This window comes from Oncorhynchus nerka, linkage group LG5 (assembly GCF_034236695.1).
Source record: "Oncorhynchus nerka isolate Pitt River linkage group LG5, Oner_Uvic_2.0, whole genome shotgun sequence".
NCBI lineage: Eukaryota > Metazoa > Chordata > Actinopteri > Salmoniformes > Salmonidae > Oncorhynchus > Oncorhynchus nerka.
Window position 1 is genome coordinate 57,220,259 of NC_088400.1, and position 20,124 is coordinate 57,240,382.

The following is a 20,124-nucleotide window of genomic DNA, read 5'->3' on the forward strand; positions in this document are numbered from 1 at the left end:
TCACATCATCATATACCCTGCTGCTACTCTGTTTATCATATATCCTGACGCCTTGTCACCTTACCCCTATATATATCTAGCTCTATAGGGCCAATATCCCTACACATTTGTAAATATGGCACTGGAATTGAACCTGCATATATTGTAGTATGCTTGTTTTATCGTGTTCTTTTAATATCTCGTGTTTTGATTCTACCTTATTTTTAGTATTACATAGTTCTTGATAACTGCATTGTTGTGGTTAGAGCTTGCAATAAAGGCATTTCACTATGTTTGTGCAAGTGATGTTGAAATGTGAAACTTATGGGCGAGTCCCAATATGCCACAGGGCAAACTATACTAAAAAGCCACAGGTGGCATATTGCTCCTTTACGCGCTCCACTCAACATGTGTAGCCTTTCTGCGGTGACCAGGACGCTCCGACTCACAGTTCACCACCGCCAGACACTGTCAGTGGCGCTGGACGGTTTTGTGTCTGGTGGTCGGAGGTTCAAATCTGGAGCCAGCAGACACGTAGGACAAAATTGGCTGACAACGATAGAAACAACTCCAGGAAAGTACAAAACAATAGACGATCTACGTGGACCTAGTTTGGCCACGACGGTGTATTGGCTGTTCGTGAAGGGATATGCAGATAAGAGCCATGCGATGCAGGTAAAATTAATCCCACAGTGCCTCGCTTAATTCCTTCTGTATGGCTAACTGCCTACGTGTAGTGAGTGCACGTTATTATCGAGCGAATTAAGGAATATCGACGTCATTTTTAACGATGTAGACTAAGAAGCTAAATTCGATTTTCCATCACAATTATAATGAATGTGAATTTTAAGAATATTTCGCAAGAGAAAAGTTAAATCACTTATTAAACTATCCAGATCATTTTCCATCAATGAATGTCGATGTAACTTGTTTTGACGACAGCTATGATTAAACAAAAGTAAAGGGTTGCGCTGATCGAATCTGGTATAAGGTTAAGTATGACACTGAGTCACCGATTTTATGCTATGTATTTTTTATTAGCTAAGTAATAAATGGTAAATGCAATTTTCGTATATATGGGCTCTCTTTCTCACCTCGCATGGCAAATAGAGAACTGACTTGTTCCTGACAAAGATATTATAATATACTCTTGACAGAAGTAGTTCCTGCTTCCGAGCAGGCCTGTCAGAGTAGAGACTGGGCGTGGTTTAGAGTCACCCAGCCTATCGTTGATTGTTGGCGCAGAGCTGGTCCCAGCCCCCGGGCGCTCCAGCTGTCAGTCGTTGTAGTTGTGTAGAATATACAGTTATCAGGCACCTGGCTCCTGTTATCTAACAAAAGACCGTTTGTTCTTGCAACACTACCTTCTGAATGTGCCTCCCCCCAACTCATTGCACAGTTCCTGTCTTCATGTTATTCTGTATTTTTCCATCATGAGAAAGGCCCATGGCCCTGAAACTGTTAACAATGTCTCAAGTCAGCTACGTTGCATAACACATATACCCACACAAGCCAACAGCAAATAATATTCCATCACATATGATATGGTAAATCAAATCAAATCAAATCAAATTTATTTATATAGCCCTTCGTACATCAGCTGATATCTCAAAGTGCTGTACAGAAACCCAGCCTAAAACCCCAAACAGCAAACAATGCAGGTGTAAAAGCACGTAAGGTAAGGGCTATAGTGTATAACACAGAACCTCACACAAAGCCCGAGGTATGGTGTATATACCACAAAACCCAGAGGTGCCTTATTGCAATTATAAACTGGTTACCAACTTAATTAGAACACTTATAATTAATTATACACTGCTCAAAAAAATAAAGGGAACACTTAAACAACACAATGTAACTCCAAGTCAATCACACTTCTGTGAAATCAAACTGTCCACTTAGGAAGCAACACTGATTGACAATAAATTTCACATGCTGATGTGCAAATGGAATAGACAACAGGCGGAAATTATAGGCATTTAGCAAGACACCCCCAATAAAGGAGTGGTTCTGCAGGTGGTACCACAGACCACTTCTCAGTTCCTATGCTTCCTGGCTGATGTTTTGGTCACTTTTGAATGCTGGCGGTGCTTTCACTCTAGTGGTAGCATGAGACGGAGTCTACAACCCACACAAGTGGCTCAGATAGTGCAGCTCATCCAGGATGGTACATCAATGCGAGCTGTGGCAAGAAGGTTTGCTGTGTCTGTCAGCGTAGTGTCCAGAGCATGGAGGCGCTACCAGGAGACAGGCCAGTACATCAGGAGACGTGGAGGAGGGCAACAACCCAGCAGCAGGACCGCTACCTCCGCCTTTGTGCAAGGAGGAGCACTGCCAGAGCCCTGCAAAATTACCTCCAGCAGGCCACAAATGTGCATGTGTCTGCTCAAACGGTCAGAAACAGACTCCATGAGGGTGGTATGAGGGCCCGATGTCCACAGGTGGGGGTTGTGCTTACAGCCCAACACCGTGCAGGACGTTTGGCATTTGCCAGAGAACACCACGATTGGCAAATTTGCCACTGGCGCCCTGTGCTCTTCACAGATGAAAGCAGGTTCACACTGAGCACGTGACAGAGTCTGGAGACGCCGTGGAGAACGTTCTGCTGCCTGCAGCATCCTCCAGCATGACCGGTTTGGCGGTAGGTCAGTCATGGTGTGGGGTGGCATTTCTTTGGGGGGCCGCACAGCCCTCCAGGTGCTCGCCAGAGGTAGCCTGACTGCCATTAGGTACCGAGATGAGATCCTCAGACCCCTTGTGAGACCATATGCTGGTGCGGTTGGCCCTGGGTTCCTCCTAATGCAAGACAATGCAAGACCTCATGTGGCTGGAGTGTGTCAGCAGTTCCTGCAAGAGGAAGGCATTGATGCTATGGACTGGCCTGCCCGTTCCCCAGACCTGAATCCAATTGAGCACATCTGGGACATCATGTCTCGCTCCATCCACCAACGCCACGTTGCACCACAGACTGTCCAGGAGTTGGCGGATGCTTTAGGCCAGGTCTGGGAGGAGATCCCTCAGGAGACCATCCGCCACCTCATCAGGAGCATGCCCAGGCGTTGTAGGGAGGTCATACAGGCACGTGGAGGCCACACACACTACTGAGCCTCATTTTGACTTGTTTTAAGGACATTACATCAAAGTTGGATCAGCCTGTCGTGTTCCACTTTAATTTTGAGTGTGACTCCAAATCCAGACCTCCATGGGTTGATAAATTTGATTTGATAATTTTTGTGTGATTTTGTTGTCATCACATTCAACTATGTAAATAAAAAAGTATTTAATAAGAATATTTCATTCATTCAGATCTAGGATGTGTTATTTTAGTGTTCCCTTTATTTTTTGGAGCAGTGTATATTTTTGGGTAATTCCCGTGGTACATGGTCTGACGTTATTTTGTGGCAGATGTAAAGACTATAAACTGTTATAAATGGCCTATTTGTGAGATTGACTTATTTCAATAGGCATAGGCTACTGACTAAAATCTGGGTTTATAATTGCAATTCAATTTTGACATGGTTTGCTGAGCTACATGCAGGTAGCCTTTTGCCCCCTGATAGGCCAACATCTAATTTCAGGGAAAAGCCCAGAATGAAAATGTTTAGAATGATACATTTGCGAATAGAGCTGTGACCATGATCACAATTGATAACTGCAGCACTCTCAACCGGTGCTCTCTTTTTCAGTCTCACCTCTACCAATTGAATGAATGTATACTATTGTTACACAAAAATATGGTATAAGAATACCCTGTACTCATCAAGAAAAAGCACAAACACCAGTACTTGGTTTCCCTTACCTATTGAAAATCAAGAAGAAGAAAATAATAATGATGAAATAGACCAGTTTACTGCTGTGCTATGTCACATGTACAGTATCTATATCAATAAAGACTAGGGTAGGCCAATTTATTTTGTAGATATTCTTAATTGAAATAGAAGATCAAGGTGGTTCTGGAAGTATTCTCAGGGTGATTATTGGGTTGTATAAACATGAGTGCTCCCCCCCCCCCCCCACAATGCTGGCCTTCAAATTAGTTTCTAAAGTCAGGCAAGACTGCCTCTGACAGGCTTGAGCCTGCTGCCTGAGGTTGAGAGAAACAACCCTTCTCTAACTGTGTAGCCTACTAGAAACCAGTTCTTTCAAAAGGGCATAATGCTGTCTTGAACTTACATAGTTGAGTCTAATATAACCGTTACAAATTATCAGTCATTATGAGAAATAGGGCTCACATGCGAGATGTCACTTCGCATAAGAAACCTTCTCTATTTGAAAAATATCCTTTTCTATAATTCTCATTTGCACTTATGAATTTACCATGTTAAATATAACTGTACTTATTTGTTTGTTAAACGTTAGCTCACAGAATGAAGGGTTTTCAAGCCTTGTATAACTTTTTTTACCCCTTCACAAACCATGGGCCGGACCAAACCGAAAGCATAATTGGCAGGGCGATCCAATGATAACATTTCGAATGGAGTAGTACTGTGAAAGCCAGTATATATGGTGGTTAAATCATACCACATCCATCAAATTTATCATAACATATTATTGAGGGGTCAAATCGGCTCTATACACTGAACAAAACATTAGGAGGACCTTCCTAATATTGAGTCCACCATCTTCTTCCCTCAAAACAGCCTCAATTTGTTCGGGAATAGACTATAAGGTGTCAAAAGCATTCTACGAGGATGCTGGCCCATATTGACTCCAATGCTTCCCACAGTTGGGTCAAGTTGGTGTACATTTCCAGAATCAAAGATCTTCTCTTTTCCCCCAACCCAGGTTGAACACAAGAAACTGTATGGGCCCATCTGGCGCTCGCGGTTCGGCCCGTTTGATGTGGTGAACGTGGCGTCTCCAGAGCTTATATCCCAGGTGATCCGTCAGGAGGGCCGCTTCCCAGTCCGGACAGAGCTGCCACACTGGAAGGAGTACCGCGATATGAGGGGACAGGCCTATGGACTCCATGTGGAGTGAGTGGCCGATGAACCACATCAAGGACTATTCCTAGATTGGGTGTAGGAAAGGGAATGGATAATACTTACACCCACTTTTCCCTCAAAAAATGTTGGGGCACTGAGGACATTTTAGTTCTTGTGAGCGGAAACTTTCATGTGAGAATTTTGTGCAACTTCCGCCGCACGTTTACAGTAAACCCTGCGGCTGTACCATTACAGTTTTCGACAGTAGCCAATAGGCTATTGTGGCTATTTGACCGTAATGTAGGTCTACTGTACCAATAAAACCAATGGAACAAATCCCATAACATTTTCACGTGGAAATAGCTTTTGATTTCTGTGATATAGCTTACAGTAGTGTCGTGTCTTTACTATCATTAACTGAAGACTGATAGTTTTTATCAAAGATTCTCTGTAATTAGTTACTATGCGATCAACTGAATAATCACGTAATTAATTAACTATGAAATCGGGGCACCAAGGAAAAATATTCAGATTACAAAGTTATCATGTCCTAAAATAACTTTTCAGATATTTTATCTGATCAATTAGTCTTCGAATTAATGAATGATTTATTTACCTCACGTTAGTCTCATTCCAAACGTCATAAATTGTTGGTTATCTGCACGAACCCAGTCTTCACTATGAGTCATCCATACATCAATTGTCTTAAATCATTTATTTATTACTAACTAAGTAATTCACAGAAATGAACCGGCATGGCGGCTTGTTAGACAAAGGGGCAGTGGGGGGGTCGACTAAGAAGTCACTACAGAGTTAATTATAACCATTAAAATGCTAATCCTTTACACATGAACGCTCACTCATTCGGGAACAACTGCAATCAATATATATATTTACGCTCAGTGTGTCGTCTTGATCGCTGGTGAAAAGTATTTCTTTTGTAGAATTGTCCGTCCCTCTCTCTCTCTGTCTCGGTTAGAGGGGATAGTTCAAAGTGACATTCGTTTTAGAATGGATGTTTCGGCGGTTGTCGTTCTTCGCGTTCAATGATGCCAAATTCCTAGCTGCAGACTAGTAATCAATATCAAAGACTTGTTCTTATTCTGTCGGTATCGATAGTCTTAAGAGTTTAACCACGTGGTATGGTTAAAATATTCTACAACCTTTAGCCATCTCGTAATTGAGGTAAGCTTGGTCTACAACCTTTGTCTCCCTCCTAATGGAGAAAAACATGGTCCAATGATCATTTCTAAAAGTTGGGTTTTATTCAGAATGGCAGAAGAGGGCTGTCCCAGGGTGTCTGACCCTAACTGGGCTCAGGGGCGGTCCTCTGAAATAGTTCAAATCAAAAGGGAATTGTATTTTTCTTCATTAAACAGTCCACAATCATATTACACCATTATACAAACAGTATCATCCTCACTCATTCATCTTATACAACAATTAGATGTAAACCCCATATCTGAGGCTATTATATAAACAGCATTATGGTAATGTGGCCACACCGTCTCTCTTGAGCTTCCCAAGTTGTGCCAAACGCACCAGTTCGTAGCTGGATTCTTCACCCATCTTTTACACTTTCTCTGGAAAATGACATTTGTTCGTACCTCAAGTTCTGTGAGGTGGAAGGATTTCCTTTGTCCTCTGTGAAAGTTTACCCCCTCTCTAATACTGTGTGTCCATGAGGTCTTCTCAGGAATTTACGACCTCTGACCACAGCAGTCTGGTTGTATAAGCATAAGTATAAGTATAAGCTCGCTGTACTCAAAGAGGGCAACGTCATGACAGTAGCTTATATGTGGTGTTCAATGCAGGCCTATATTGCATTAGATTTTTAATAGCGTTTTTACATTATGAAACGCTTGATATTAATAATGTTTTACTTGGTCTGTAACACCATGGGCCAAATAGTTGACTGTAAATTGTATTGTATGATGCAAGAAACCACTTTACAAAATAAAATGTATTATTATTACCATACAGAGAATTAGACAAGGTAGGACATTCAAGCATGTCTCAAAATACAACACTGCCCCTTTAATTAAGATGTAAGCTTTTTACCTGATTAGCTTTTCAAAGAGAGTACTCACCCCCTTGGCATATGTCCTATTTTGTTGCCTTACAACATTTGATTTACACAACCACCACTTTTAAGATGCAAAATATTTTGTGAAACAAATAAGACAAAAGAAACAGAACTTGAGCATGCATAACTATTCAACCCCCCCCCCCCCCCCCCCCAAGTCAATACTTTGTAGAGTCACCCTTTGCATCAATTACAGTTGCAAGTTTCTTGGGATATGTCTCTATAAGCTTGGTACATCTAGCCACTGGGATTTTTGCCCATTCTTCAAGGCAAAACTACTCCAGCTCCTTCAAGTTGGATAAGTTCCTGCTGGTGTACAGCAATCTTTAAGTCATACCACAGATTCTCAATTGGATTGAGATCTGGACTTTGACTAGGCCATTCCAAGACGTTTAAATGTTTCCCCTTAAACCACTCAAGTGTTGCTTTTGCAGTATGCTTAGTGTCATTGTGCTGCTGGAAGGTAAACCTCTGTCCCAGTCTCAAATATCTGAAACGTTTCAAAAGACAAACAGGTTTCCCTCAAGAATTTCCTTTTATTAACGCCATCCATCATTCCTTCAATTCTGACCAGTTTCCCAGTCCCTGCCGATGAAAAACATCCCCACAGCATGATGCTGCCACCACTATGCTTTACTGGTGTTCTCCGCGGGGGATAGTATTCTCGGGGTGATGAGAGGTGTTGGGTTTGTGCCAGACATAGCGTTTTCCTTGATGGCCAAAAAGCTACGTTTTTGTCTCATCTGACCAGAGTACCTTCTTCCATATGTTTGGGGAGTCTCCCACATGCCTTTTGGCGAACACCAAACATTGCTTATTTTTTTCTTTCAGCAATGGCTTTTTTCTGGCCACTCTTCCGTAAAGTCCAGCTCTGTGGAGTGTACGGCTTAAAGTGGTCCTATGGACAGATACTCCAGTCTCCGCTGTGGAGCTTTGCAGCTCCTTCTGGGTTATCCTTAGTCTCTTTGTTGCCTCTCTGATTAATGCCCTCCTTGCCTGGTCCGTGAGTTTTGGTGGGCGGCCCTCTCTTGGCAGGTTTGTTGAGGTGCCATATTATTTCCATTGTTTAAATAATGGATTTAAATGGTTCTCTGTGGGATGTTCAAAGTTTCTGATATTTTTTTAGAACCCAACCCTGATCTGTACTTCTCCACAACTTTGTCCCTGACCTGTTTGGAGAGCTCCTTGGTCTTCATGGTGCCGCTTGCTTGGTGGTGCCCCTTGCTTGGTGGTGTTGCTGGGGCCTTTCAGAACACGTGTGTGTGTGTGTGCGTGTGTGTATACATACTGAGATCATGCGGACACTTACATTGCACTCAGGTGGACTTTATTTAATTTATTATGTGTCTTCTGAAGGTAATTGGTGCACCAGATTTGATTTAGGGGCTTCATAGCAAAGGTTTGTAATGCAAAGAAAATAGGAAAAACGCCAAGGGGGTGAATACTTTTGCAAGGCACTGTATATTTGAGCAATAAGGCACCTCGGGGTTGTGGTATATGGCCAATATACCACAGCTAAGGGATGATCTTATGCACGACACAACATGGAGTGGCTAGATACAGCCTGTCAGAAAAATCAGCATTCAGGGCTCGAACCACCCAGTTCATAATTTTGATACGATCCCAGAAAAAAAAACGTTAATCTATATAGTGCAAACTAATGCGGCGAACTCAAGAAAGTTAGGTCTCTGCATGGCATTTCTTCAGCGCGCCAGTCCTGGAGGAGGTGCGCAGCATAGAGGGAACATTGCTTACACCCTATGCTTCAAAGATACACTACAACTGTTATTGGTAATAAATCATTGCCTTGGGTAAAAGCGATGTTGGTCTGGTTTGAGGAAACCATGGTCCTACAGGTAAACTTGTTTCAGTAGTTCCTCCAACTCAACATTATCCATCTAACCTACAGGTAACTGCCAAAATAAAGGAAACGCCAACATAGCGTCTTACATGGGGCATTGGGCCGCCGCTAGTCGCCAGAAAAGCTTGAATGCGCCTTCGCATAGATTCTACAAGTGTCTGGAACTCTATTGGAGGGATCTGACACCATTATTCCATGAGAATGTAATCGTTTTGTTGATGGTGGTGAAAAGAGCTATCTCAGACACCGCTCTATAATCTTCCATAAGTGTTCAATTGGGTTGAGATCTAGTGACTGACATACACACTTTAAACCCCCTTCGCTCCATTGAGAATTTAAATTTCAAAAGTCACTGAGATCTCTTCTTCTAGTCACGGTAGCCAAAATAATAGGCAACTGGGCATTTTTAGACATGACCCGAAGCTTGGTGGGATGTTCCCCTGCTTAATTAACTCAGGAACCACACCTGTGTGAAAGCAGCTGCTTACAATATACTTTGTATCCCTCGTTACTGAAGTTTTCTCTTTATTTTGGCCGTGACCACTGTCTGTCTCCTCTCCTCTCCTACAGTAAAGGCCTACAGTGGTACCGTATCCGTAGTGTCCTGAATCCAAAGATGCTGAAGCTAGCGGAGGTGTCTGCGTACGCGCCTGTCATCCACCAGGTGGTAGGGGACCTGCTAGAGCGTATTGAGAGGCTCCGCCTCCGCAGTCAGGACCACACCACCGTACCAGACCTCACCGCAGAGCTCTACAAGTTTGGCTTTGAAGGTGTGATACCATTGGTTCATTCAGTATTTTTTTATGCCCCTTCAGAAACACACACACACCCAGTGGAGTTGGACGCCAGGGTCTGCCACAGTGCCCATAGAGCAGCTTAGGTGCCTTGCTCAGGGGCACAACGGCAGGAGATGGCATTTTGGATACCTAGAATCCCACCAGCTCTGTGTAGTCCTCATTGTTCACTGTGTTCTGTCCATCCCTGCAGGGATCTCTTCCATCCTGTTTGAGACGCGGCTGGGTTGTCTGCAGGAGGAGATCCCTAAGGACACGCTGAAGTTCATCGCTGCAGCCAACGACATGCTAACCCTGTCTGAGACGGTCCTCTTCCTCCCGCTCTGGACACGCAACGTCCTGCCCTTCTGGAAACGATTTATCCAAGCCTGGGACGACCTGGTGAATGTAGGTATGTTTGCAAATAATGTCAAGGGCTCCTTCTATTGAGCGACAAGCAGACTTAAATGTATAGGTGGAAAGTAGACATGGTAGGTTCGACCTCCACAATGCAAGCATATGGTTGTTTCTATTGCCCTGTCAATTGCATGTCAGCCGCTAAGCACCGTTGAGAAGTGTCGGAAATCGCAGACCTATGTGGGAACTTTGTTAATGTGGGAGGCAATCCGTCTGCCTAGGGAGACTAACTGTTGAGACTCATTTTGTGTGTGTTTGTGTGCGTCCCCTGCATGAACGTGTGTGTTCAATGTATTTCTACATAAACCCTCAGCTCAGGGTCTGATTGACCATAAGTTGGCGCAGATGGATGCCCAGGTGCTTGCTGGGAAGCAGGTGGAGGGGATGTATCTCACCTACCTGCTGTCCTGTGATAAACTGACCCTGGGAGAGGTGTACATCAGCATCACAGAGCTGTTGCTGGGCGGAGTGGACACGGTGAGAGGAGAGGGTCATGGGAGGTCATACAGAGAGGAGGGTGGTGCCATACATAACAGCAGGGTCACGTTCAGTAGGGTACACCGTAAACAAACCTTTTGAAACAGAAAATGAACATATGAATTTCTCATTGGCAAAATGCTATTATTTCCTCTATATTTCAGTGTTTTCTTCTGTTTTGTGACTACTGGACACGTCCTAGGGAATGGGTGTAGGTGTATTTTGGCTTTAAGATTACATGATTCTGCCCAGGCCATAAATACTGAGACCATTTCCTTTAGTTTGTTGACATATATATTTGCAGTGTATTTTTTTTTTTTTTTTTTGTGGGTACAAAATGTAGTCGTACACAAACGCATGTAACCACAGACATACACACAGTAACCATACAAACACAGCAGGACCTGCCTGACTGCATTCCCTGGTGCAGTCTGGGCTTGTCTTTGTCAAGAGCCACTTGCTGCTATCTGGGATCTGTTGCGGAGTAAAACGCCAAGCCTCAAGCTCTATTTATTCCACCTTCTATGTAACGTCATCAAGATAAAAATGTGTTTTGCTCACTGGAAATCAGTGTTTTCACTTTTATTCAATGACTAGATGTCACTTGAAAGGATCTAATGTTCCAAAGTAATTTCCTCAGCTGCTTTAATGATGAATTGATATAAATGTTGATGATCACTTGATAACTTGTCTCTGATACAGCCTCCACCACTCCCTCAACATCAGCATTTTAATTGTCCAAATCAAATTTCCCCACAGGGTCAATAAAGTATACTGAACAAAAATCTTAACGCAACAATTTCAAAGATTTTACTGAGTTACAGTTCATTTCAGGAAATGAGTCAATTGAAATGTATTAATTAGGCCCTAATCTCTGGATTTCACATGACTGGGAATACAGATATGCATCTGTTGGTCACAGATACCTTAAAAGAAAAAGTAGGGCCTGCCGAGTGGCACAGCGGTCTAAGGCACTGCAGTGCTTGAGGCGTCACTACAGATCCAGGTTCGATCCCGGACTGTGTCGCAGCCGGCCGCGACTGGGAGACCCATGAGGCGACGCATAATTGTCCCAGCGTCATCCGGGTTAGGGGAGGGCGCATGTACTCTGACACGGTCGCCAGTTGTACGGTGTTTCCTCCGACACATTGGTGCGGCTGGTTTACGGGTTAAGCGAGCAGTGTGTCAAGAAGCAGTGCGGCTTGGCAGGGTCGTTTTTCAGAGGACGCGTGGCTCTTGACCTTCACCTCACCCGAGTCCGTATGGGAGTTGCAGCGATGGGACAAGACTGCAACTACCAGTTGGGGTAAAAATAATAATAAAATGAGAGAAAAGTTGGGGCATGTATCAGAAAACCAGTCAGTATCTGGTGTGACCACCATTTGCCTCATGCAGCGCGACATCTCTTTCACATAGAGTCGATCAGGCTGTTGGTTGTGGCATCTTACTCCTCTTCAATGGCTGTGCAAATTTGCTGGATTTGGGCGGAACTGGAACACGCTGTCGTACACGTCGATCCAGATTATCCCAAACATGCTCAATGTCTGGTGAGTATGCAGGCCATGGAAGAACTGGGACATTTTCAGCTCCCGGGAATTGTGGACAGATCCTTGCGATATGGGGCAGTGCATTATCATGCTGAAACATGAGGTGATGGCAGCAGATGAATGGCACGACAATGGACCTCAGGATCTCATCACGGTATCTCTGGGATTTCAAATGGCCATTGCTAAAATGCAATTGTGTTCGTTGTCCGTAGCTTATGCCTGCCTATACCATAACCCCACCGCCACCATGGGGCACTCTGTTTACAATGTCGACATCATCAAACTGCTCGCCCACACGATGCCATACACGTGGTCTGCGTTTTGGAGGCCGGTTGGACATACTGCCAAATTCTCTAAAACAACATTGGAGGTGGCTTATGGTAGAGTAATGAACATTCAATTCTCTGGCTACAGCTCTGGTGGACATTCCTGCAATCAGCATACCAATTGCACGCTCCTTCAAAAATTGAGACATCTGTGGCAGTGTGACAAAACTGCACATTTTAGAAAAGGTGCACCTGGGTAATGGTGCTTTTTAATCGGCTTCTTTTTGTTTTGAATTTGACCCCCTTGTCTCCCCAATTTCGTGGTATCCAATCCCTAGTTACAATTGTCAGTAGTTACAACTCCCGTACGGGCTCGGGAGAGACGAAGGTCGAAAGCCATGCGTCTTCCGAAACACAACCCAACCAAGCCGCACTGCTTCTTAACACAGCGTGTATCCAACACGGAAGCCAGCCGCACCAATGTGTCAGAGGAAACACCGTGCACCTGGCGACCTGGTTAGCGTGCAGGAGTCGCTAGTGTGCGATGAGACAAGGATATCCCTACTGGCCAAACCCTCTCTAACCCGGACGACGCTAGGACAATTGTGCGTCGCCCCATGGACCTTCGAGCCTGGGCTCGAACCCAGAGTCTCTGGTGGCACATCTAGCACTGCGATGCAGTGCCTTAGACCACTGTGCCACCCGGGAGGCCTTTAATCGGCTTCTTGATGTGCCACACCTGTCAGGTGTATGGATTATCTCGGCAAAGGAGAAATGCTCACTAACAGTTGTGCACAAATTTGAGAGAAATAAGCTTTTTGTGAGTGGACAATTACTAGGATCTTTTATTTCAGGTCATGAAACATGGGACCAACCCTTTACATGTTGCGTTTTTTAAATATTTTTGTTCCGTATATATCATATCACTTCACCCTAAGTAAACCCCTCTTTCTTTCTATCGTCCTTCTCCTTTCGCCTCAGACGTCCAACACCTTGTCGTGGGCATTGTACCAGTTGGCTCGCGAAGCCGCGTCTCAGGACAGGCTGTACCTTGAGATCATGTCCGTGTGTCCGGGAAGACAGCAGCCCAGATCAGAGGACCTGAGCAGGATGCCCTACCTGAAGGCTGTCATCAAGGAGACTCTGAGGTGAACACACACATGCACGTAGGCATGGGTGCATGTACATGTACACACATCCAGGTTCTGAGGTGAACACACACACGCACGTAGGCACGGATGCATGTACACGTACACACATCCAGGTTCTAAGGTGAACACACACACACGCGAGCGCACCAAGAACAGCAACCTGCAACTGGCCTCTTGTTTTGAGCATGCCTGGTCAAAGAGAGATTGTGTGCGTGCGTCTGCTTGCATTTCCCTTTCCCTAATTATACTGACGATGATAATGACTGATAAGTGAGTGCAGAGGGTCAAGGTATGGGACATGCTTTTTGGACAGTGTACATAAGGGGGGGTGGCAGTGCCCTTATATACACCTGAACAGTGTGTTCAAATGTTGTAAAGAACAGGTGTAAACTAACAGTGAAATGCTTACGGGTCCTTCCCAACAATGCAGAATACAACATATATATTTTTAATAATAATAATAAATAAAAGACATTAACACAAGGAATAAATACACAATAAGTCATGTTTACTTGGCTATATACACGAGGTATCAATACTAAGTCGATGTGCAGGGGTATGAGGTAATTGAGGTAGATATGCACATATCGGTAGGGGTAAAGTGACTAGGCAACAGGATAGGATAGATAATAGACAGAAGCAGCAGTGTATGTGATGAGTGTGGATGTGTGTGTGTGGCAAATGTGTGCCTGTGTTACCTGTGGTCGAGTGTGTCAAGAGAATTTAGTTCTCGTGTTCATTAACCAATATAGTTCACAAGCCGTCTCACATTGTCTGCCACTTGTTAAACAATAATACAAGCCCAAGAGCTCTCCCCTCCCTGGATGGGGACAGAATGTCCTGTAAGGAACACAGTATTCCAGCCAGTCTGACGATAGCTCCATTAGTTTCTAACAAGGAACAGAAAGGCTTTGTTCTAATTCAGAACTAAAACCACACACATTATATTCCGTGTTATGATTATAATAAGATTCATACATTCATGCAGTGACAGTAGTATTCTGTTTAGTTATAGTTCTACGTTAAATGTATACATCCTTTAGTCATTATTCATGAAAATCCCATAACCAGTGTGTGTGTGTGTTAGTGCAAGTATGTGTCAAAAAGAGTGTAAAAGGGTCAATGCAGATAGTTCAGGTAGCTTCAGTTGAAGTCGGAAGTTTACATACAAATATGTTGGATTCATTAAAACTCCACACATTTCTTGTTAACAAACTATCGTTTTGGCAAGTCAGTTTGGACATCTACTTTGTGAATGACACAAGTCATTTTTCCAACAATTGTTTACAGACAGATTATTTCACTTATAATTCACCGTTTCACAATTCCAGTGGGTCAGAAGTTTACATACACTCAGTTGACTGTGCCTTTATACAGCTTGGAAAATTCCAGAAAATGATGTCATGGCTTTAGAAGCTTCTGATAGGCTAATTGACATCATTTGAGTCAATTGGAGGTGTACCTGCGGATGTATTTCAGGGCCTACCTTCAAACTAGGTGCCTTTTCGCTTGACATCATAGAAAATCTAAAGAAATCAGCCAAGACCTCAGAAAAAAAAAATGTAGACCTCCACAAGTCTGGAAATTGCTCCCAAGGATGAACCAAAACACCTGAAGGTACCACATTCATCTGTACAAACAATAGTAAGAAAGTATTTTATTTTATTTAAAAAAAAAATGTATTGACCCTTTATTTAACCAGGTAGGCTAGTTGAGAACAAGTTCTCATTTGCAACTGCGACCTGGCCAAGATAAAGCATAGCAGTGTGAGCAGACAACACAGAGTTACACATGGAGTAAACAATTAACAAGTCAATAACACAAAAGGAAGAAAAAAGGGGAGTCTATATACATTGTGTGCAAAAGGCATGAGGTAGGCGAATAATTACAATTTTGCAGATTAACACTGGAGTGATAAATGATCAGATGGTCATGTACAGGTAGAGATATTGGTGTGCAAAAGAGCAGAAAAGTAAATAAATAAAAACAGTATGGGGATGAGGTAGGTAAAAATGGGTGGGCTATTTGCCGATAGACTATGTACAGCTGCAGCGATCGGTTAGCTGCTCAGATAGCAGATGTTTGAAGTTGGTGAGGGAGATAAAAGTCTCCAACTTCAGCGATTTTTGCAATTCGTTCCAGTCACAGGCAGCAGAGAACTGGAACGAAAGGCGGCCAAATGAGGTGTTGACTTTAGGGATGATCAGTGAGATACACCTGCTGGAGCGCGTGCTACGGATAGGTGTTGCCATCGTGACCAGTGAACTGAGATAAGGCGGAGCTTTACCTAGCATGGACTTGTAGATGACCTGGAGCCAGTGGGTCTGGCGACGAATATGTAGCGAGGGCCAGCCGACTAGAGCGTACAAGTCGCAGTGGTGGGTGGTATAAGGTGCTTTAGTGACAAAACGGATGGCACTGTGATAAACTGCATCCAGTTTGCTGAGTAGAGTGTTGGAAGCAATTTTGTAGATGACATCGCCGAAGTCGAGGATCGGTAGGATAGTCAGTTTTACTAGGGTAAGTTTGGCGGCGTGAGTGAAGGAGGCTTTGTTTCGGAATAGAAAGCCGACTCTTGATTTGATTTTCGATTGGAGATGTTTGATATGAGTCGAAGGAGAGTTTACAGTCTAGCCAGACACCTAGGTACTTATAGATGTCCACATATTCAAGGTTGGAACCATCCAGGGTGGTGATGCTGGTCAGACGTGCGGGTGCAGGCAGCGAACGGTTGAAAAGCATGCATTTGGTTTTACTAGCGTTTAAGAGCAGTTGGAGGCCACGGAAGGAGTGTTGTATGGCATTGAAGCTCGTTTGGAGGTTAGATAGCACAGTGTCCAAAGACGGGCCGGAAGTATATAGAATGGTGTCGTCTGCGTAGAGGTGGATCAGGGAATCGCCCGCAGCAAGAGCAACATCATTGATATATACAGAAAAAAGAGTCGGCCCGAGGATTGAACCCTGTGGCACCCCCACAGAGACTTCCAGAGGACTGGACAGCATGCCCTCCGATTTGACACACTGAACTCTGTCTGCAAAGTAATTGGTGAACCAGGCAAGGCAGTCATCCGAAAAACCGAGGCTGCTGAGTCTGCCGATAAGAATATGGTGATTGACCGAGTCGAAAGCCTTGGCAAGGTCGATGAAAACGGCTGCACAGTACTGTCTTTTATCGATGGCGGTTATGATATCGTTTAGTACCTTGAGCGTGGCTGAGGTGCACCCGTGACCGGCTCGGAAACCAGATTGCACAGCGGAGAAGGTACGGTGGGATTCGAGATGGTCAGTGACCTGTTTGTTGACTTGGCTTTCGAAGACCTTAGATAGGCAGGGCATGATGGATATTGCATGGGACCACGCAGACGTCATACCGCTCAGGAAGGAGACACGTTCTGTCTCCTAGAGATGAACGTACTTTGGTGCAAAAAGTGCAAATCAATCCCAGAAAAAAGCAAAGGACCTTGTGAAGATGCTGGAAGAAACAAGTACAAAAGTATCTTTATACACAGTAGAATTAGTCCTATATCGACATCACCTGAAAGGCCGCTCAACAAGGAAGAAGCCACTGCTCCAAAACCTCCATAAAAAAGCCAGACGACGGTTTGCAACTGCACATGGGGACAAAGATTGTACTTTTTGGAGAAATGTCTTCTGGTCTGATAAAACAAAAATAGAACTGTTTGGCCATAATGACCATCGTTATGTTTGGAGGAAAAAGGGGGAAGCTTGCAAGCAGAAGAACACCATCCCACCCGTGAAGCTCGGGGTTGGCAGCATCATGTTGTGGGGGTGCTTCACAAAATAGATGGCATCATGAGGGAGGAAAAGTATGTGGACTGACATCAGTCAGGAAGTTAAAGCTTGGTCGCAAATGGGTCTTCCAAATGGACAATGACCCCAAGCATACTTCCAAAGTTGTGGCAAAATGGCTTAAGGACAACAAAGTCAAGGTATTGGAGTGACCATCACAAAGCCCTGACCTCAATCCTATAGAAAATGTGTGGGCAGAACTGAAAAAGCGTGTGCGAGCAAAGAGGCCTACAAACCTGACTCAGTTACACCAGCTCTGTCAGGGGGAATGGGCCAAAATTCACCCAACTTATTGTGGGAAGCTTGTGGAAGGCTACCTGAAACATTTGACCCAAGTTAAACAATTTAAAGGCAATGCTACCAAATACTAATTGAGTGTATGTAAACTTCTGACCCACTGGGAATGTGATGAAAGAAATAAAAGCTGTAATAAATAACTATTATTCTGACATTTCACATTCGTAAAATATAGTGGTGATCCTAACTGACCTAAGACACAGAATTTTTATTCTGATTAAATGTCAGGAATTGTGAAAAACTGAGTTTAAATGTATTTGGCTAAGGTGTATGTAAACTTCCGACTTCAACTGTATACGATTAACTATTAACTAGAAGCTGTTCAGGAGCCTTTTGCTCCCAGACTTAGTGGTCCGGTACCGTTTGCTGTGCGGTAGCAGAGAGAACAGTTGATGATTTGGGTGGCTGGAGTCTTTGACAATTTTTAGGGCCTTCCTCTGACACCAGCTAGTATGGAAATCCTGAATGACAGGCTTATAGAAAGAAATTGGCCCCCTCCACTGCTTCCTATATGGTCATAGCCATTTCTCCCGTGTGTCCTTAATTTTCTAATGATTCAAATGCTCAATAACAGCATCTAGGTCAGAATCACAACCTGCCATTGCCAACTCTCTCTGGTGTTTAGGTGTATTAAAACTTTACTAAATACCAATGCTAAGTACCTTAGTACCTTACTGAACATTCCTAGCCACACAAAGGTTTATTTAAGGCAGTCCTACAGAGGCTCCCATGTTGCTGAAGATGTTCTCTCTGCAGGATGTACCCTGTAGTTCCAGGGAATGGCCGTCTAACCGTAGACAATGACGTTGTTGTGGACAACTACTGGTTCCCAAAGAAGGTAGGGGCAGGCGATGACGAGAGAAAGATAAACACCCTTCTCTTTCACCTTTGTCAATATTTAAGATTTTTTTTTTTATCCCCCGAAGGATGTGATGTAATTTCCATTAAATTCTGTCACTCTCTTTACTTCCTATATATCTACTTCTTCCTATTCCCCTCTCCCAGACCCAGTTCCATCTGTGTCACTATGCTGCCAGTCATGACGAGGGGGAGTTTGTGGATGCTGAGTGTTTCAGGCCTGAGCGTTGGCTGCGAGGGGACCCAGAGTCGTACCAACACCACCCCTACAGCTCTATACCCTTCGGGGTGGGCGTGAGAGCCTGTGTGGGCAAGAGAGTGGCAGAGCTAGAGATGTACTTTGCCCTCTCCAGGGTGAATAAGAGAAGTATTTCATTGAGATTTTCAAGGAAGTATTGAGCAATAAAAAGCCATCAGTGCCAAAATGATTTTACCAGACGGTTGAAGGTGATTGTTGTTGGATGATTTTGTCCATCATCTGTGGTGATTGGCTAATGGTAAGTCCCCAGAAGCAATCGGAGAGAGTGTGGGAACTTAAGTGTGCAACACTTACTACAGGGGTGACGAACCCCATTTTTATGAGCTGCGCAATATTCTGCTTTTACTACCCCAGTTGGCAAAATTTGGCATGGGATATTATAAAATACTTAATTTTATGGTTGTAAACTGATTCTCTGGCTAGAGAGACGTCAGACAACCAGGTGGCCCATTAACAATAAACCCTTGACCTTGAACTCTTGTCGCCCCGCTACAGCTGATGCAGCATTATGAGATCCAGCCAGAGGATGGGGCCCCGACCACAGAGCCCAAGACTAGAACACTGCTCATCCCGTCCAAACCCATCAACCTGCGCTTCCTACCCCGAGCCTGAGGAGGGTGCCAGGGAGTTATAGAAAGGAATTGACAGGAGGTCCTGGTGTTGTGCTGTGATGTGGTAACCTCCAGTCCCCTAGATCCCCTTAAACATAGCCGCAGGAAGTAGTTTTGGTGGGGGGCGATGCTGAAAAATAAAGTTTGCTCGTGCTACAGATGGCTACATCGGTCCGCTAATACAGGACTATTAAAGGCCCAGTATTATACTTTTGTGAAAAAACATTTTCTAAATATATATAGATTTTTTTAATGCTGATTTTTCAGGGGGTGCAGTAGCACCCTCAGCACCCCTATTTCCTGTGGCTATGCCCTCAAATCAAATCTGATTCATATCAGGCATATCAGAGGTGGGGTGGCAGGGTAGCCTAGTGGTTAGAGCGTTGGACTAATAACCGGAAGGTTGCAAGTTCATATCCCTGAGCTGACAAGGTACACATCTGTTATTCTGCCCCTGAACAGGCAGTTAACCCACTGTTCCTAGGCCGTCATTGAAAATAAGAATTTGTTCTTAACTAAAAAAAAGTTTTTAAAAAAGAGGTGTATGACTGGGACCTTTGTTCTGTTGACCTTTACTACGACACCAATACTTACTTCCCCTTAATAAATGCACATTGGTGTTGAGGAGAGATGTATCACTGTGTGTGTGAAGGGCATTATAATATCATTAGATGCTAATACACTTTGAATATTTGTCTAGGGTATTGGCCATCAACCTTTTACTGCATTAAAAGTCTCTATGAAATGTGAACTTATGTGCCCACATTGTTTTCCTATGTCCTATATTAGCATTTAACAAGTGCTGGA

General features: G+C 43.9%; 1 protein-coding gene across 2 annotated transcripts; it reads left to right on the forward strand.

Moving 5' to 3' along the window:
- Nucleotides 1-352: 352 nt before the first annotated feature.
- Nucleotides 353-20,068, forward strand: LOC115129706 (sterol 26-hydroxylase, mitochondrial). 2 transcript variants are annotated; one of them, XM_029660356.2, is made up of 9 exons: nucleotides 353-654; nucleotides 4,765-4,955; nucleotides 9,422-9,621; nucleotides 9,839-10,036; nucleotides 10,355-10,518; nucleotides 13,313-13,479; nucleotides 18,346-18,427; nucleotides 18,595-18,801; nucleotides 19,202-20,068. In XM_029660356.2, exons 1-9 carry the CDS (start codon nucleotides 388-390, stop codon nucleotides 19,316-19,318), a joined length of 1,593 nt encoding a protein of 530 aa, XP_029516216.2. In that variant the 5' UTR covers nucleotides 353-387; the 3' UTR covers nucleotides 19,319-20,068. The 2 variants fall into 2 exon arrangements, with proteins under 2 accessions (XP_029516216.2, XP_064874862.1); XM_065018790.1 differs by lacking the exon at nucleotides 4,765-4,955 and having other exon boundaries at nucleotides 565-654.
- Nucleotides 20,069-20,124: the final 56 nt, after the last annotated feature.

Excerpts from the sequence above, each read along its gene's own strand:
- LOC115129706 (XM_029660356.2), top strand. The coding sequence starts at position 388 with ATGTGTAGCCTTTCTGCGGTGACCAGGACGCTCCGACTCACAGTTCAC. Across the intron at positions 9,622-9,838 it reads CTACAAGTTTGGCTTTGAAG|GGATCTCTTCCATCCTGTTT; the intron begins GTGTGATACCAT and ends CCATCCCTGCAG. Across the intron at positions 10,037-10,354 it reads GGACGACCTGGTGAATGTAG|CTCAGGGTCTGATTGACCAT; the intron begins GTATGTTTGCAA and ends ATAAACCCTCAG.